Source organism: Seriola aureovittata, chromosome 12 (genome assembly GCF_021018895.1).
Source record: "Seriola aureovittata isolate HTS-2021-v1 ecotype China chromosome 12, ASM2101889v1, whole genome shotgun sequence".
NCBI lineage: Eukaryota > Metazoa > Chordata > Actinopteri > Carangiformes > Carangidae > Seriola > Seriola aureovittata.
The window spans coordinates 20,841,434-20,859,755 of NC_079375.1; the positions used below are offsets into that span (position 1 = coordinate 20,841,434).

At 41.3% G+C, this 18,322-nt stretch overlaps 1 protein-coding gene across 3 annotated transcripts; it reads left to right on the forward strand.

Moving 5' to 3' along the window:
* Positions 1-1,118: 1,118 nt before the first annotated feature.
* On the forward strand, positions 1,119-17,908 carry LOC130179241 (SUN domain-containing ossification factor-like). 3 transcript variants are annotated; one of them, XM_056392089.1, is made up of 24 exons: positions 1,119-1,379; positions 4,479-4,593; positions 4,872-4,994; positions 5,334-5,566; positions 5,700-5,801; positions 5,969-6,110; positions 6,203-6,320; positions 6,468-6,592; positions 6,702-6,769; positions 6,888-6,995; positions 7,268-7,373; positions 7,867-7,887; positions 8,331-8,386; positions 8,977-9,059; positions 9,255-9,320; positions 9,413-9,478; positions 9,675-9,765; positions 10,902-12,242; positions 12,352-12,439; positions 13,412-13,516; positions 13,812-13,969; positions 14,287-14,378; positions 14,512-14,567; positions 14,682-17,908. In XM_056392089.1, exons 1-24 carry the CDS (start codon positions 1,315-1,317, stop codon positions 15,147-15,149), a joined length of 3,996 nt encoding a protein of 1,331 aa, XP_056248064.1. In that variant the 5' UTR covers positions 1,119-1,314; the 3' UTR covers positions 15,150-17,908. The 3 variants fall into 3 exon arrangements, with proteins under 3 accessions (XP_056248064.1, XP_056248066.1, XP_056248067.1); XM_056392091.1 differs by having other exon boundaries at positions 5,972-6,110; XM_056392092.1 differs by lacking the exon at positions 7,867-7,887.
* The last annotated feature ends 414 nt before the right edge of the window (positions 17,909-18,322 follow it).

Here is an 18,322-nt window from a genome sequence, read left to right on the forward strand (position 1 = left end):
TAACAGGTGCTTCTCACCAGTGAGTTTCTCTAGGATGAGGTGTAATTCAGGCAGAACCTCTATTGTGTGTGTATTAAATTCACACACAAATATTAACATTAACATTTGAAAACCTTTCTATGTCTCTTTCTCACTGTCCACATCCAGGACATATGGCGTACACAGAGTCGCCACCTGAGCTGCATTCATGACCCACCAGGTGTGCAGCTGTACACAGAGACTGGCCCCTCATCCAGTGCTGTTGGTCCTCCCCTCACCCCAGCGCCACTCCCCTCTTCTGTTCAGCCACCTCCTCTGCCTGGACTACGTGTACTCAGGACCAGAGCCTACAGGAAGAGGAAGGCGGCCTGAAGCTGCTGTGGCAGAGCAGGGGCCACTGCCTGGAGGTAAAAACCCGCCGGCAGCCAACATCATACATCTACTGCAAGTGTGGCCACCCCAAAAAGGATTGACACTGACCACACTCACATTGCAGGTGTGTCACACTGTGAGACTGTTGGTGGAAAGACTGTGGAGGAGTGGAGGGAAGAGATGAAGAGAAGACAGAAGGGCAACTTTTTCTATCTTCATTTATAACCTTTCATTTACAATTGCCACCACTCCAAATACAACAAGCATTTGTTGGAGTGCTGGCAAATGTTGCAGAGTTGAGTAGAGGGCTCCCTCTGGTGGCATTAACATAATAATGCATTTACTGTTTGGTGTGGAAAGTGGAAAATGAACCCAGCGGCCGAAATTAACATAGAACAACATCACGGCTGTATGCAATAAAGGTTTATAATTTTTCCTTACAAATGAGTGTAACATGGATGGATTGATTTGCACAACTTTGGTCGTTTACGGTCCCGTGCATGAAGTATAATTATTCTGCAGTTCCTCACGTTGTGTAATGAAAGATGCCAGTTTAAGGGGTATTACCTAGTTTCATTGTCCTACTAAATGCAAACGTATGTTGACGTTTGTGAGCTTGCTCTTCATTAGCCGACGCTGTGTCAAGTACCTCACCGCGAGAAGCTCCGCCCACTCGTGTCACGCGGGTGTTTGAAACGAGCGCTCCCAAAACATACTTAGTTTGAACTGCGCAACAGTCTCTCTGCCTTTTCATTGGACAGCAGACACGCAGTGACAGTCGGTAGCAGGTTGTGTGGATGACAGCAGCTAGCATCACACTTCGCCACTGAAGCGGCTAACGCTAGCGAAGTGTACGAGGAATAGCAGATGAAATTGCTGTTAAACAGCCGAGAAAACCGCTGACTGAAAGGATACAACGCTATTTATAAGTACGGCGAGGATGTCTGTCCCGGCAGGAGAGGGATGAAGATGACACCATTGTTATGGCGAGTTGTGTCAGTGTGGCTATGTGTAGCTGTAGTCTCCTGGTAAGTTGGTTAAATTTGTCCCATTTAAACATAGTGCTGTTATTTCGCAAGTAAACACAGACTGTGAAAAGTACCAAACTGTATGACTTACCTTACTGACGTTACAATCTGTTACGACGCATTAGCTAACTAGCTAGCGTGAATATTATGTTGTGATGTGGCACCTGGCTGACTTCTGACTTGTGTCAGTGTTAGGAGTTAGCTTAAGTTGCCATTAGCTATGTTTAACACTGCTAGGTTAGCTAATAAACTAGTGGTTCCTAAAATAGTAGCTAACGTTATATTGCCCTCTACCTCGTGACATCTTACTGCCTGGTGAGTTTAATCAGTAATTTAAATATAATTTGTCACTTTTGCATGAGTCTCCTTTGAGCAGTAGCTGACAAGTGTTAAGTTACTTTATGAAGGACACCTGACTTAAAACAACCGTAATATTTCTACTGGGTCAACTGTACATCAGTGACCGTTGATTCCCACGACCCATACTGTCACAGAGCTAACGTTAGCTGACGTTACACAGATTTGGTCCATCAGCTCTTGACAGGATTATAGGCCTTTCACGTCAGCCCTCTTGAAAGCTGTAGGTTGTTAGGTCTGTGTAAATCTGACAGACACAGTAACAGCAGCAGAGAGAGAGAGAGAGAGATTACGCAGGATTATTATGGGCTCCAGTCATGATGTTAGAGGATAGTCGCAAAACATAACACACACTGACAACTGTACTTCAGATAAGGAGGGAGGGTGACATGATGTAATATGGTATTAAGATCTTTGCTGGTGATGTTGACCTGGCCTACTTTCACCAGCTCTCATTTTACAGTGAAGCTTTGAGTGATAGTATTTTTGTCCTTTTAATGCCTGTTACCTATACAGTTGGCACAGAACATTTAAGTTAAATATACATTTCTCGTGAGGCAGCAGAGGTTTGTCAGTTAACAGATGTTAACATACTTTATCTCAGCTCTCAAACAAGCTCTGGTGTCATTATAATCATAAACAGCAATTGCTTAACATTGAGGTGCAACAGCTTCATGGTTCTGGTAATGTGCATGCTGGCTAATTGGAATGGGACACTGGGACACTGGGACACTGTCTGGAGGGACTTTGATGTCATTAATTGTATTGATTGCACCTGTGCCTTTCTTGTTATTGAAGATAAACCCTCACAAAGATTGGAATTTTTTTGCTCTCAAATAGGGTTGGCTGATATTTAATGTAAGACAATATAATTTTGTCCACCATCAGAGATTTTGCCATAGTTGTCATACTGGTATATATCTTTTTATTATGTCTGTTTGTATTAGACCTGTAACAGACTGACTCATCAGCTGGACTGTTTTTGTGGCTTTTTGTGGTTTTTATGCCTTTTTACATTTCCAAGATTTCAACATCTATGTGATGAAGTTCCTTGATTTGTCATATATTTATTTTGCTGGGTTAGCAAATAACAGACATTGCTGTCTCATCCATTTTAACCATCAACACATTTTCAATTCATTGTTGATATTGTGATATAGAATTGAATACATAACCTGTGATAGATGGTTTTTTATCCATATCGACCATCTCTATTAACAAAATACTAATGAGGCCTGGGAATCAAAGGGTAACTCATTATACATAGCAGTTTTTTTCCCCCACAATTAAATATAATTTAGTACAAGCATTTCCACAACATGCGATATAATGGTGCCTCAATATCAGTGTGTTTCAAGAGGCTGCATCCTGATACAGTATGTCCCAGTGACAGTTATTTGTTCTGCCTGTAATCTGAATCCTTTATGGTGTATGAAATCACAATCACCATGTGGGTGGAGTCATATCGTCACCTACTGATCTTATCTAATTATTGTTCAGGTTCAATAGTGGAGTAATCAATGATACGTCATTTGTCACATTCATGTGACGGAAGGTGAAAGACTCACCTATCAGACGGGTGTGTTCCAAGGACAACCTTGATGAGTTGACATCTAAACGTGAGCTTTGCACTTGTGGGACACGTGTATAGTGATTAATGGACAGGTCACTCCTTCGTATCCCACCTGCTCTGTAAGATATTGCATACAGCCTGCTTTCCCATACACACTATATCCTATTCTTGCTATTTCTTTAAGTTTATTTTATCAGCTACTTCCTTGAATCCATGTAGAGCATGTTAGGCTCCCCATCACACAGAGCAACCATTTCATCATGAAGGATACACCTAAAAACATCCTGTACTTGTTTTACAAACATATCATGTATCTATGCTAAGTTCTAGCATTTCCTACCACTTTAAATGTAAAGTTGACTGCTTTAACTCTTTGTCATTAACCACTGAGTTAATTATTTAGCAAACCATGCCTTAAGACCACCCTTGCTCCTTTGGGAATTGCATTGCGGCTGCTGGCTTTCAATTAGAAAACAAATGAGCTGTTGTTCACTAAAGTGTTTGTGACTAGTCTGGCCTCTCAAGTCAGATCAACAAAGCAGTTGAGCGAGCCAAGTAAAGAACTTGACCTGAAATCCTGAATAAGATCCAGATAATAGCCTGGATTGTTGACAAGTTGCGGTCACTGTTGCAGTGTGGCCTTTGAGACTGGAGCAGCACCTTTTCCCCCAAAGGAACATGACATTATTGCTGCTAATTGTTGTTGTCTTCCTGCCAGGGGTGGAGATGGTCACTGTGACCCAGACCTCCTTTTCTGGCACAGTGTCACACAACAAAAACAAAAATATAACATACTGAAATTTAAGTAACATTAAAAAATAATTACAGATTTCACATTTTTGAAGGCTCTACAGTCAGGTTGAGTAATGTTCAACTTGTTTGAGGTGTGTGTTTACAAGCAGATAAGATGAATTGATTATGCTGGGGTACAAGCCACCTGGACTTTTTCAGTGTGTCACATTGTGACGCTGTGATGCACCTTCCCCTGTGTCTGACTCACTTCAGTCGAATAAAAGGTTTCAAGAGTTGATAAGTACCGTATGCTTATAATCTGAGCTTCTTTCCCAGATGCCAGGACATTTTTATAAATGTGTTACAAGGCGACCCATGTACAAAAAAATGTACTCAATGTTGTTATGACACCGACTACTCTTCCCTTCATCACATAGGTTCCCTAGTTGCTATGTTGGTTGCACGGAGTCGCACCCAGAGGCCCAGAGGCCCGTGTCCTCACAGGACGTCAGTTCGGAGGAAGAGTCAGGGGAAAAGACTCCTCATCACAAGGTAGCATCGGTTGTATAATACTATACTACAACCTGCCTCATTGCCCAGAGGTTTAACAGGTTGCTGTTTGAGATCACTCATGTGACCATACACTTCATCATATATTTTAAAGTTTATTTAACACAGGAAAACCACTGCCTTGCCACATATATCAGATTCACAGCAGTTGCACAACAGTAAGAATATGTGGGGCAGCAGAAAATTTGTATGTAGCTTTTTCAGATCTATGGGTGTTTTTATGTGTGTGTGTGTGTGTGTGTGTGTGTGTTATTCTCCAGGTTGAAGAGAGCTGGGATTTACCTGCCAAGCCCTTGTCTGAAAACGAGCTGTTGCTAGAGGATAATCAGCAAAAGGAGGAGCAGACAACACAGGGCGTGAATAAAAAAGAAGAATATTCAGAGGTACAGTTGCAGCATGATATAAATTAAAACATAGGTTTGGGACATTCAAATCCCAACTTAATACTGCAAATGGATTCTGTGCAAGGGCACTTGCTTAATGGATGTAATAATTTCAAACGCACGACCTGATTTTAGCCTTTGGTTGCTTCCTGAGCAGTATTGCAGTTTCAGACCTGGATAACAAATCAGATACTTCATTCCATCCAGTTCTTTTTATTGATCGTTCCTGGAACATTTGAAGCTTTAAGTGTTTGGTTGATCAATCCAGCTCTGGCTAATGGGGCTAACTATTTTAACGTTTCCCTCGACAACTCAACTATCTTTCTGTTTTTCCATCAGGCCTTTGAAGTGGAGGAGTCCACTGTAGAGGCAGAAATTGAGGCAGACCGGGACATTTCACAGTCTGAGCCTGAAATTGAGCCTAGCTCCGAAAATCAACATCATGAAACTACTGGCATTCAAGACCAGGATTCAGCTGCCCTGCTCCCATCCTCTAACCCCGTCTCTGATTTTGCTGCTGAGCTTAAAGACAGTCCTAGCATCCTCAATCTTCAAGACAATATCCCAAATAGGTAAGTAATGATTACATCAGAACTTTTTTTTTTCTCACTTTCTCTCCCTCTCTCTTTAATCTGTCAGATGTCTGTAAAAATGCTTATTTTTCTGTATATGATTGAGTTTAACACTTTTTATTTTTTAATTTAGTGTTTTAGATGATGCATCTGATGTAGCTGCACCTGAGATCCTTGAATCTGACCTTCCTCCTGCTGACTGTGAAGAAGAAAATAACCCATTTGACAGTGATAGGTGAGTACTGTTAATCTTGTGGCCTAGAAAAGTATCAAAAAAGCATTTCTCTTGCATTGTTTTCAAGTTGGCCTGATCACCTCAGAATGTGACTGAAGTTCTGTTTAAAAGGCAAATGTAACTCTCACTCTCTGTAACAAGACAATAATGTGTTTGTGTTTCCACAGCAGTCCTCCAGTGGTTCTGGAGAACATTTCCAATGCTCACACTGCAGGTACTAAAACCCACACTGACCCTCCTCTGACCTCTCCAGCCGCTCACAGCACACAGCACCTGGAGGCCAACACATCACAATCTCTGAAAGAGCAGGTAAGGAACTCGGATACAGTGTGAACTATTTTTTCTTTTTCTCCCTACCAGAGGAAGTGACCCAGCTCTCATTTTCTCATTATCTTTGACAGGATCTGAGCTCCCCTGTTACCACAGACACAGATTCCAGCGTGAGCAGCAAAGACCCCGAGGACATCCCCACTTTTGATGAGTGGAAGCGGAAGATGATGGAAGTGGAGAAAGAGAAGAGTAAGATCCTGCTCATGAAGTTGTGTCAAAAAACATTGTGTATACGCATCAAACCAAACAGCACTTCCTGTTTCATATCAAGCTACAGGAATGTAAGAACTGAATTATATTGTAAACTTATACTACATTTCTTTCTTTTCTCCATAGCTCTGTCTACTCATACCTCTAATAATGGGGGTTCTCATCCAGTGAAGAAGGTCCAGAAGAACTTCAATAACTACGCCTCAGTGGAATGTGGAGCCAAGATCCTTGGCGCTAACCCAGAGGCTAAGGTAATGTGTATATAATAACTACATCCTTCTAAGAGTTTATTTGCTCTGTTGCATGTTGACTCAACAACAAATACACAGTGATAATGATTTGTCAATTTGTTTCATACAGAGCACTTCAGCCATATTGAAGGAGAACATGGACTTGTACATGCTAAACCCCTGCAGTAATAAAATCTGGTATGTAGTATGTGTGCATCTCCTGCTTTCTATCCTCAAATGTAACCTGAGACAATTTCTTTCCACCTCCATCTGAAGTCCATTTACTATATTTTGCTTCTTGTTCTCTGTCGCTCAGGTTCATCATTGAGCTCTGTGAGCCCATCCAGGTGAAGCAGCTGGACATTGCTAACTTTGAACTCTTTTCCTCGACTCCCAAAGACTTTCTGGTGTCCATTAGTGATAGGTATGCACTGCAAGCTATTAAATGTGATACAGTATGGAAACATTTCTGTTTTATCTTCGGTGAATCTGGATATCAAGCATAGCTCAGTTTCAGACAGTTTCCAGCTTGCTAATGTTAATTATCTTTTGATTTTGAAATATTAATGCAATTAAGGCTGGTACCAAGTTTAAATGATCAAAACCACAGAAGGAATTTGTGTGTCATAATTTCTAATGACACCAGGCTGTAATCATGAAATCACTGAACTGACTCATATAAACTTGCTCCTCCAGATACCCAACAAATAAGTGGTTAAAGCTGGGAACCTTTCACGCCAGGGATGAACGCACAGTCCAGAGCTTCCCATTAGATGAGCATCTTTATGCTAAATATGTGAAGGTGAGCATAATATTTTTTCTTAGTCACACAATCTCTGTGCCCGTCTTTATTCTATGTTAATGTAGTGTGAAGGATTCACTGTCATCTCTTAATGCAGTTGACATGTTACACCTTATTCAAGGCTATTTCTTCACTTTCCCTCTCAATCTCTTTGAATGGAAATTTTGGCTCCTATATGGCAATAAAATTATTCTCTGGTTGTTAGAACGACCGTTATGAGGCTGTATTGTAGAAGGCCTTAACATCTGCATGTAATAGTCAGTTATGTCTCGTTCAAAACGCCAGCAGAAGGCTTGAAATGTAAAAGGTGACTATTCCAGTCTGCAAAGTGTTTTACGTTCTAGATTTAGATGACCAAATGTCAGAGACAATGGCATCGCTTTACATCTGAAGTGGCTCAAATAAAACCAACACACACAATTTGTTCCTGTTCTGAATGCATGTAAAAATCTCCTTAATTTCTTCTCTCCTCTTTCTGTTTCTCTTGCCTCAGATGTTCACCAAGTACATAAAGGTTAGCCTACATTTCTTGCAGTGGTCTGTGGCTGAGTGAATTCAGTAGTAAACATGGAGGGGAATGTACTTTGTTTTTCTTTTATGGTGTGATCATCTTTAAACAGAATTGGATCTAACTTGCTATGCTACCTGCTAACCCATTTTAACTTCAAGATGTGCTTTTTGAAGACATTCAAATTGCACATAATGAACCTTTGATAACCCACAAACTGATACCCAGCTGATGTAATTCAGATAATCAAGCATATTCTGTCACATTTCTCTCAGATTTCCTCACACAGTAACTCACTGCCAATCAGCCCATCACGTATCCTCTTAACCCATTGTCCTAATTTTTTACAACAAAACAAAATCACGGCTTTGCTGTTTGTTCATAACACAACCGCTGCTGCAAGTGTTGATGTATGTAATAATACAGCACACATTTCATGCATTTTTTAGGTAGAGCTGGTCTCTCACTTTGGCTCTGAACACTTCTGTCCCCTCAGTCTCATAAGGTACGTAGAACATCACATAACATACAATCTTTTTACTTGCTTTTTGAAAGCTGGTAAAAAAAAAAAGTGTGTGTGTGTGTGTTATATCGTTGCTGCTTATTATGTATTCTCCTGTCATTTTATCAACTGATGATAGCTTGTTACATACTGCATGAGCTCTAGATGGTGTCAAGTGACATTATATAATATTTGGCATGTGATCAAGTTGATTCAGCTCACACATACCAGACCATTAAGCCTTTGGTGGGAACAAGTGGATGTAATGCATATGTTAGCAGCTGCTGCTGCTGTCAATCCACTTCTGCGAAATGTAAATATAAATCTGGCGAAGGCGTACACACAAAAGAGGTCACACATTTTGTTAAAACCAGCTCACATATAACAAATATTGACTATAATATTTAAATAGCAAACTATATGTTGCCTGTTATTTCTGGTGTTGGAGAAGCCCCATCAAGGGAAATCCTCATGCTGAGAAAAAATGAAGGGATTTATTGGATGACAAATTGCTGCAAAAAACAGATTAGATGTTGCTGCTATATTATATGAGCATGGTTATAGAATGATTTTGATGTACTTTTTTATGCCAGGGTGTTTGGCACAAGCATGGTGGAAGAGTACGAGGAGATAGCTGATCCCTCAGAAAGACCGGATGATCAGGATGATGACGTGGGTAAGAACTGAAAACGTCATATAATTTAATACAGTTAGAAAGAAGTATTACAATATGCAAGATGCACTACAGTCTGTTAATTTGTGTATCCAGGCAACATTTTTCATGTTCTGTTTACTTGCTTCTGTTTACTTGCTTATTTATTAGTGTCCTGTTGCTGTGAGACTGATTTGTTTTGGACTCTGCTTCCCTCAGATTATCCTCCTGGATATGCAGCCGGTGAAGTCAAGTTATCCAAGAATCTGATTGGATCAGCCAAGGGTAAGTCTGGCTAAAAGGGATTTCTACTGCATACAGATGACCTGGATTACTGTATTAACTTGTTACTCTGGTGTTTACATTTTTCTCTTCAGATGTCATTTTGAACATGGTCAGTAACATTGCTGTCAATGTTCTTGGTGGAGGCCCGGAAGGTGAAGGTATGACCAACACAGTCAGCTGGACGTTTCTACTCACTGGCAGCTCAAGCATTTCATGAATGACATGTAGTCACTATTTTATTTCCCTAAAAGTAAAAAACTTTTTGCCTTTTCATTTCTTTACAGTATGATGAAGTTTGTGATTAATAATAATTTGTACAGTTAATCTTAATCTTTTATTTCTTACAATTTGTAGGCAATATTTCATCCCATGAAGTGAACATGACTGAGCCGTCAGCGCAGCTTGAAACCACCACCCAAACTGCCACTACAGATCTTTCTTCAGTGTGAGTAACTGTCAACATCACTTATAGTTATTTTCAACAAATAACTAATCAAAAACCTCAGTGCAACAAAAGTCAGTTTACCTGTGATCACGTCATGAATATAAGCTGAAACACAAATGCAGCAGAGGCATTGGAAGAGCCATACTACCAATAACAGAAGGTGCAGAGGCTGTGCACAGTTCGCTATGTATGCGGCATTCAATTGTAAAACAGGTGTGTTTCTGACTTGGACCAAGAATTATCTGTAGAAACTGGTGTTTCAGTGACTGATCAGAAAGTGTGAAGGACATTGCAGTAGGTCAACTTCTTTGGATGGCCTCCAAGAAGAAAACCATTACTCACAAAACAGCACAAAACCGCAAGATTAAACTGAATGTTGGCAGCACATTCTTTGATCAGATGAAACTAAAATAAAATTGTTTGGATCAGATGTTGTCTGGTGAAAACTGGCCACGTATGTCCTCTGACTTGAATCCAATAGAACACCTTTGGAGTATTTCATAGCAGAAGGTTGAGCCCCCTTGAAAACCACTCCAGCAAAGAGCAGCTGAAAAGATTCATCTGTGAAGAATCACAGAACATCTCTCCACAGATTTGTGTAAGACTGGTATCATCCATGACCAGGGGGATTCAATCTGTCATCAAAAATAATGGCAGACATACAAAATATTAAAAAATAAAAGACTGAAGGGTGTACTGACTTCAGTTGCAGTTAGTTATTGGACCTTGGACGTTTTCATTATAGTTTAATTATTGTTTTTCAAATTAATTGGCTTCATTCTTTGGCAAAAAAAAAACAAATAAAATTGTTTTAAATTGACAGACTTTGTAATTACTCAACATTTGTTCTACACTGTGTGTGAAATTGTTTGAAATGTGTTTCATTAGGTGTAATTAGACTTCCTTTTTTTCCTTACACTGTAGATGTACAAGTGAATGTGTTTGAAGGGTGGTTATTGATTTTCTTCTCCATTAACCTCTGTGACATAGCTGACAAGGTTGCTTTACAGATACTCTATACTGTAGTTAAGCATGAAGTGCTACATATTTGGTGTTTTTTGAAGTTTGTGGGTGTAGTATTGTGTCCCACCTTTGCTCTGTTTTATATGTACGATGTTGTTCTTCTTCCTCTCTAGTTCCGGTTCTGAAGAGGTAGAAATCTCACCAGATCCTGATATCCCTACAACTGCAGCCCCTTCTGCAGAGACCCCTGTGTCAGAGACACCTGATACTGAGTCGAGAAAACAAGAGCTCCCCCCAGTGGAGGAAAAAGTTGTTATTCCTTTAGACAAAGATGAGGAAGAACATATCAGCTCTTCAATCACCCTTTTGGATAAGGAGGAGATGGTGGATGATGAGAAAGAGAAAAGGGATCTTCATGAGCGAAATGACTGTGCACTACTTCCTTCATTTTCTTCTTCTTGCTCTTGCACAGCTTCCTTCCAGGAATATCTCCATCAGCAGTGTTCAGCCCTGCTGTCCAAAAAGAGGAAATGCCAAACGAAAGACAGTAAGCAAATGATTCCTCCTATCCAGACACCCACTTGGCATCTACCCCTGTCCCCCTCCGCCTGCCCTGAACCTCAGCTGCACCACAGTGAGATACATCAGCTCTGTGAAAAAGAACAAGCTTCTGAGCAGGAGCCAGAGACTGGAGCCAGCCCATCAGAAGCACCACAGCCTCCAGGGAACACAATAGAATCTCATAAAGAGTCTATGTCCCAGCCTCCTGTGCTGGAGCCTAGTCAAACCTCGAGCCTCCCCAAACCCAGTGCCACCGATTCATCTGCTGCCAAGCCTACTCCTATTGTGGAGACACCACAGCAGTCTTCTGAGGAAACGGTGAAAGAGCTAAGGCCAGAAGAGAGCCTGGATGTGCCGGCTGTAGAGAAGCATACTGAGCCTGCAGCGTCTCTCAGTAGCTCCATCTATGTGAAACCCAGTGTCAGTGACACACTGGACGATGTCTCAGTGGAATCAACTGAAGAGAAGCCTAATTTTGATGTTTCTCAACTAGAAATAAGTACCCCTGTCCAAATCCCGGATAAAACAGATCAGTCTCAGGTTCTCCTTCCTACCACCTCCCTTCATTTAGACCATCACCCTGACCCACCAACTGTACCTGAAAGTAACACTGCTCCCACTGAGTTGTTCCACCCGGCTCCAGACCCTGTCACAGAACTTGAGCCCTCTGGTGGCTCCCCAGTCCCGGAGGATCTCCCAGAAGACATCTCTACATCATCAGGTGGCAACGGTCAGCTGCCTCGCCCCTCTTCTCCGGCACCTTCCTCCTCTCTTCCCTCACCATCCCTCTCAGACATCTATGCAGAGACCCCCAATGGCACAGAGCAGAATGGCAACCTGGTGCACGGCTCCAGCCAGAAGGAGTCTGTGTTCATGAGACTCAACAACCGCATCAAGGCCCTGGAGATGAACATGTCACTCAGCGGACGCTACCTGGAGCAGCTCAGTCAGAGGTGAGGGACGCCGCCGCACACCAGTGCTACAGAAAGAGATTGCTGTTCTTCACGTGTGACCTGAGTTGCGGGTGATATTAATGTTTCTTCTTCCATATTTTGAATCAAGGTATCGAAAGCAGATGGAGGAGATGCAGAAAGCTTTCAACAAAACCATTATTAAACTCCAGAACACCTCAAGAATAGCAGAGGAGCAGGTGAGCAATTGCAAAGGCACAAATGTCAGTCCAGACAGTTGCTGTGTAGAGATACTTATTGTTTTGACAATGTTGTCCCTTAAAATGAAATTCTTGCTTGGCTGAATGCAGATGTGACTGCAGCTGTTGCCTCCACGTGTCAGGTGTATTTTTCCAAAAACTTTCTGCTTTGGGAGTAAAGCTACAGATCAGTATTTTTGTATTAGCAATGGTTCAAATCAATAATGTTAAAAAAGGGTTACTCATAGTGACAAACCTACGGATAATTGTCACCTGACTGCAGCGCATTTTATCTTCTTTTAGCTAATCGTTTTGGTTTACGGCCCGCAGCTCTGCTGTTTTAGTTCATTCTCACTGTTCTTTTATCATCCTTTTCCAGCAGCAGCAGCAAGCACCTGTTTTTAGCACCATATGCTAACAGCAACACCAAAACCAATTGGCAGACAGACAAAGTTAGTGAATAGCTGGTGAACATAGTGGAGCATTGAGCAGCTAAAAAGCCAGATAGTTCCCGCAGGAGCTTGTAGAGACAAACATTGAGTGAAAAAGAGAGTTAATATTAGACTTAAAATCAGCAGGTGTCTAGATGCACAACTGCCAGGCTGATCCATGTCTGCTAGTGAAATAAGCAACTGTTCGCCAACATGTTCACCATATCAACTATATAAGATATTTCAATATGGGGTTTACAGCTTGTTTCTGCTGCCAACAAACAACCAACTGTCAAATTGAGCTTTACATATTATACCTTAAAATATGTATCTATAATATCTCCCCACACTATTTCCATAATGCACATCTGAATGGGTGTGTGTGTGTGTGTGTGTGTGTGTGTGTGTGTGTGTGTGGTGTGTGTGTGTGTGTGTGGTGTGTGTGTGTGTGTGTGTGTGTGTGTGTTGTGTGTGTGTGTGTGTGTGTGGTGTGTGTGTGTGTGTGTGTGGTTGCTTAATATGATGTTCTTTTCTCCCATAGGACCTGCGTCAGACTGAGTCCATTCAGTTGCTGCAGGGTCAGCTGGAGAATGTGACTCAGCTGGTTCTCAACCTGTCTGTCAGAGTCAGCCAGCTGCAGAGTGAGGTAGATACAACGCCTCAGGCACAAAGCCTTCATCTGTGATCAGAAGTTTTCCAGCTGACGATTAAACTAGTTAATTTAGTCCATTTTTATGGGACCAAGTCATTAGGATGCACCAGTACTTTTGCCTCCCAGGTCATGACGCATAGTTTATGAAACATCTTTAAGGCTCTGATTCAACTTCTGAATTACATATTTGAATGTGACCATGCCATTTTCTGTATCTTTCTGTCTTATTTTGTCACACCAGATACTACCATTGTTTTGCTAATGGTATAATCGATGGTCTGTCTTCTAGGTGTCAGACAGGCAGAATTACCTGCTGCTGTCTCTGGCCTTGTGTCTGTGTCTTGGCCTGTTGCTGTGTGCCAACCGCTGCCGCATCTCCACTATTCCTCCCGCCACAGAACCAGAGTCACCCATACCCAAGAGCTACAGTTACTGCTGTCCTGAAAGGTAGGGTCACAATTGAACAGTACACAAAAAATATGTATATAAAAGTCTGAGAGAGAGGGAGAGGTGGGTTTTTTGAAAACTCCATGGCGAAGACAACAGATGTGAGCAAAGTGGCATCTCCAAATGGGCTATTACAGCAAATGGCGAGAGGTTACAGTGCCTTGAAAGGCTTCCATTCATTAAGCCAGTTTATTGATAGTATAATTCATCAAGGACGTCGCAGCTGGAATCTTAAGTGATCCCGCAGCCGTGACTCATGTCCTAATAAAGGTGCTACATGCAGTCCTTTCCCTCAACCATTACTGTTTCCTTAACAGGCAGTTCTCTTCCTGTGATGAGACGGGCTTGAAGCGGAGTGCATCCTATCCACTGATACACTCTGAGTCATTCCAGTTAGCCACCACTGAAGGTACAGTTGTACTTCTTGTGTCATCACTCTAATAATAGTAATTGTTTTCATATATCTTGAATAATAGCTTACCAGTCCAGAATTGAACTATTCCTTCTCTTGGTAGAAATTAATCTCATTCTTTGGCTCACAGGCCCAGAAATGCTGCACCCAGAGGAGACACACAGTCTTTGTCCAGCTAACAGAAAGGTGTGTAAAGACAAATATATTGCAGTGCAGAATATTGGTGTAAAACATATATCTGAAATACTGGTTGTAAACGATTAACAGTTCACACTTTCTCCCTAACCTCTCCCCACGCAGAGGAGACGTCGTAAGATGAAATCCATAGAGAAAGTGGAGACTCTGAAACCCTCCTTTCATGCTGCTCCGGGACTGAGTAATGGAGCTGTTATATGTAACGGTGTGCCTGTCACCACAAACCCTACACCCCTTACAAAAAGGTTACTTCAACCTACCTTTAGAGACTCACCATCAGAGGGCAGCTCAGAGGGATCCTCACATTCAGATGACCCCTCGTTCTGTGGCATCACCACAGCCTGCTCTCGAATCTGTGACAGCCTCCCTCCACCCAAGACCCGGGCGGAGAAACGGGCATTGAGACGCCAGCGTCCCAAGCCCAGCTGTGGGATGGTGGACTTGCTTCAAGCCCCAAAGAGGGACAAGAGCGAAGCGTTGCCCATCTCGACTATAGAGGACATCATGAAAAGCAAAACAGAGAAAAGCTCTGGGACATTTAGGGTAAATGTTGCCCTCTCAGGTCCTGTCTGACAGAAAAAAAGTGACTAATTTAGAAAGGCTCTACTTCTTCTCATTCACTGCGAAACTCTTTCCGAAAGAGGATGGATGTTAGTTTCTGTAGCCACAGGCAGCTTTGAGCTCTAAAATGAGACTCCACTCTCACTGTTTAGTTTTCTGTTCATGTTCTCTGTTCTGGTCTTGTCATATCTTTTATATTTGTTACACTTCAAGTCAAAGAAATGTGTTCCCAGCTTACAATTAAAGCTTTTCTCTTTTGTTTGGAAATGACTGTCACAATTAACTAAAATTCAACAAAAAGGACTGAACAGATGTTTATTTTCTATAATCTATGCACATTTGAACACACATTCAACATTTCTTTTGTCATGAAATTTCTGCCTATAAAACATCTGTCTCACTTTTCTATCTTTTATTTCATAGTAAATCTAAGAAAACCTTCTACCAGGAAGTCGCCTCAGACTTTCAAGGACAAGCAGAGGGCTTTTACTTTTTTTCTGTTTCACTTTCAGAGTAAAAGCAAAGAAATTGTTTCAGAAAACTATTGGGGGTGCAGCACAGAGGAAGTACTTGGAAGAATACGTACTCTACAAAAGTATTAGCAGATTTCTATATTGAAAGTGGACATATACAGCTATTCAACAGACATGCTCATGGCCATAGTCTATGTTTGTAATGGCTCTGTTGGTTATTGATTCAGTGAAGCAGAAAGAAAAGAAAAAGCTACTTACTCATAACATGGACAGACTTCAAGGAAAATGTGTTTTTTTTTTTTGTTTTTTTTTATTGATGGCGTACACAGAAACTAGTGCCTGAATATACTTAGATGCAGACGCCACTCAACCTTGAAAGAGCACAAGATACAGCGGTTTTGAAGATTTCATTGATGAGTTCAATCTTCCATTATTTGGTCGTGTAATTAAAGATTTTATCCAGCAGTTTGGGATGTTAGTCAAGGATGGAACAATTCTGCTCCAACCCTGAGCCTTTGACGTGCCTCAGGTTTGAAATGCCATGTTTCCCCCTCAAGCTGCTGCATTTTTCATTCATCTGAAATATGATTGGTTGGATTGAGTGAATTGTAGACTTACTTTTCAACAGTTTCATTCATATTACAAGTGATGCTGCAAGTGCTATCAAGGGAAAATTAAAATTAAGGATCCGGGTGGATTTGAGCGCAGACCCTCTGAGAGCTGCGAGCATCCACTTCACTGAAGTACCTTGAGTGGGTCAATGAGCCCCTCCTCCCCAGGCCGGCCTCAGGAGTGTTGTTCTGTAACTGACCCTGAGCCCTGAGCAGGGTGGAGGAGAATAACATTCCCCGCCCCGGTTTTATTGAAAGGTAATGGTAACAGCTTATGAATGTTGCTGACTAGTGTTATTCAGATGATGTTGTGTAATATTTTCTACTTGTATTGTCTGTAGTTGAGAACCAGCTGCAGTGGGTTTAATTTACAGAAACACGAGGACGGTAGTTTATTACAATCAGTGTGATGTTGCATAAAAATTGGACACACAGCTATACGGCTAAAATTCATTATTAGATAACAGAATCTGATGGGTTAAAGAATATGGTGTAACGTCTTTTAAGTGGCACTGACATTCACGTACTTTCCTCTGATTGGCTGAGTGATTTTTTGCACTGATTTTTGGGCAAAAGGTTCATTTCTCTCAACCTTTAAAAAGGTTAAAATGTGTCACAGTCGCAGCTGTACAAAATTGAAATGAACACACACACACACACACACATGCAGGTAGACATTTAAATATTCATGAGAGTAATTTTGGGTAAAAATACCAAACAAAAAAACAGGAGTTTCACCCAGGTTTGCAGGTAGCAGAAAGGTAAACTATAGTAACCTCCCTTATGTAAGTGTTTTGTTGCGTTGTGCAGCAGGGGGCAGTGTAATCTTTGAAGAAACCTACAATGATTTTTGATCTACCATCACCATCAGTTTCCATGTGATGAGTCATTACTCACAATGTCAGTAAACTACTTCAAGGGCTAACACTGCTTTCCACCATGCCAGTTTATTTGCCTTTGTCTCGGCTTGTGCCGCTACAGAGCCACTGAAACTGCTGTCCTTATGATCCGGCTTGTGTTCTCATATAAAATGTAGTTGTTAGACTGAAACAAAGAATATTCCAGTTAAATGTTCTGGCTGTTTTGTAGTGAACATTTGAAGTGTTTTTAATGGAAAAAAGAACTGACTAAAACTGTGTTTGAAGACGGGATCTTTTGATGTGCAGCCTCAGCCACAAGCATTTATCGTTTGGCTCCAGCTGTGTTTTTCAAGTCGAAAAACTGGATTAATTCTATTTACTTTTACACACACTGTCTCTTGCTGTGGTCAGACACGGTCAGAGCGGTGGTGGATGTGAGAAATTAGGTTAAAACCTCTTTATTCATCTGACCCGGTTGGGTAGCAGGAGCCTTTCAGAGATAAGCGTGCCTGATGCTCTTTTTTTCCTTCATTTTGTTAACAGAATTCCTAGGTTTCTCTTGCCATGCCTCGTCCCAAAGATTATCTGTAAATGCAGGGCTGCAATCCTCTTTTCCCAGGCACTCTCTTTTTATCCGTGGTCTGTTATGGACTGAATATTCTCAGTATGCTGCTGTATGTATGTTTTTATTTTGGTATACAGGTGTCTGCTTTATATTTACTGTTAGCTTGTTCACTCTCCCGACTGACTCCTTCTGAAGCCGAAAGAAATGATTCCAGTCTCTTGGCAGATGTCTCTCTAACACTATAAATACTTCATCTGCTGAACTCTACCTCGTTCTGTTAATTCCTTCTCTCATTTCCCTTCTTGTCTCTTTATGTTTTAGATTCATAAAGCAGGGGAAATGTTTTTTTTTTTTTAAAAACATTTTTCCCAGCGAAATTTCTGTCTACTTGTGCAGATTTGAAGTCCATTGGTTTTATATGAAATCGCGTATGAATACACTGAGAAAATCTTGGTTATGTAGGTTTACATGTTTATATGTTGGGCTTTTGGGCATCTAACTCTAACCCATAAATCAGTAGCCACTTTTGCCTATTGTTACATAGCCAACGTTAGCATTAACAGCTGTTTACCCACTAATTTACATTCCTTCATTCATTTACTCACCAAGAGCTGTCTCCAGTGGTTCTATTTTTATCACTTCTTTTCTGTAACTGAAGTTAGCATGCTAACCAGCT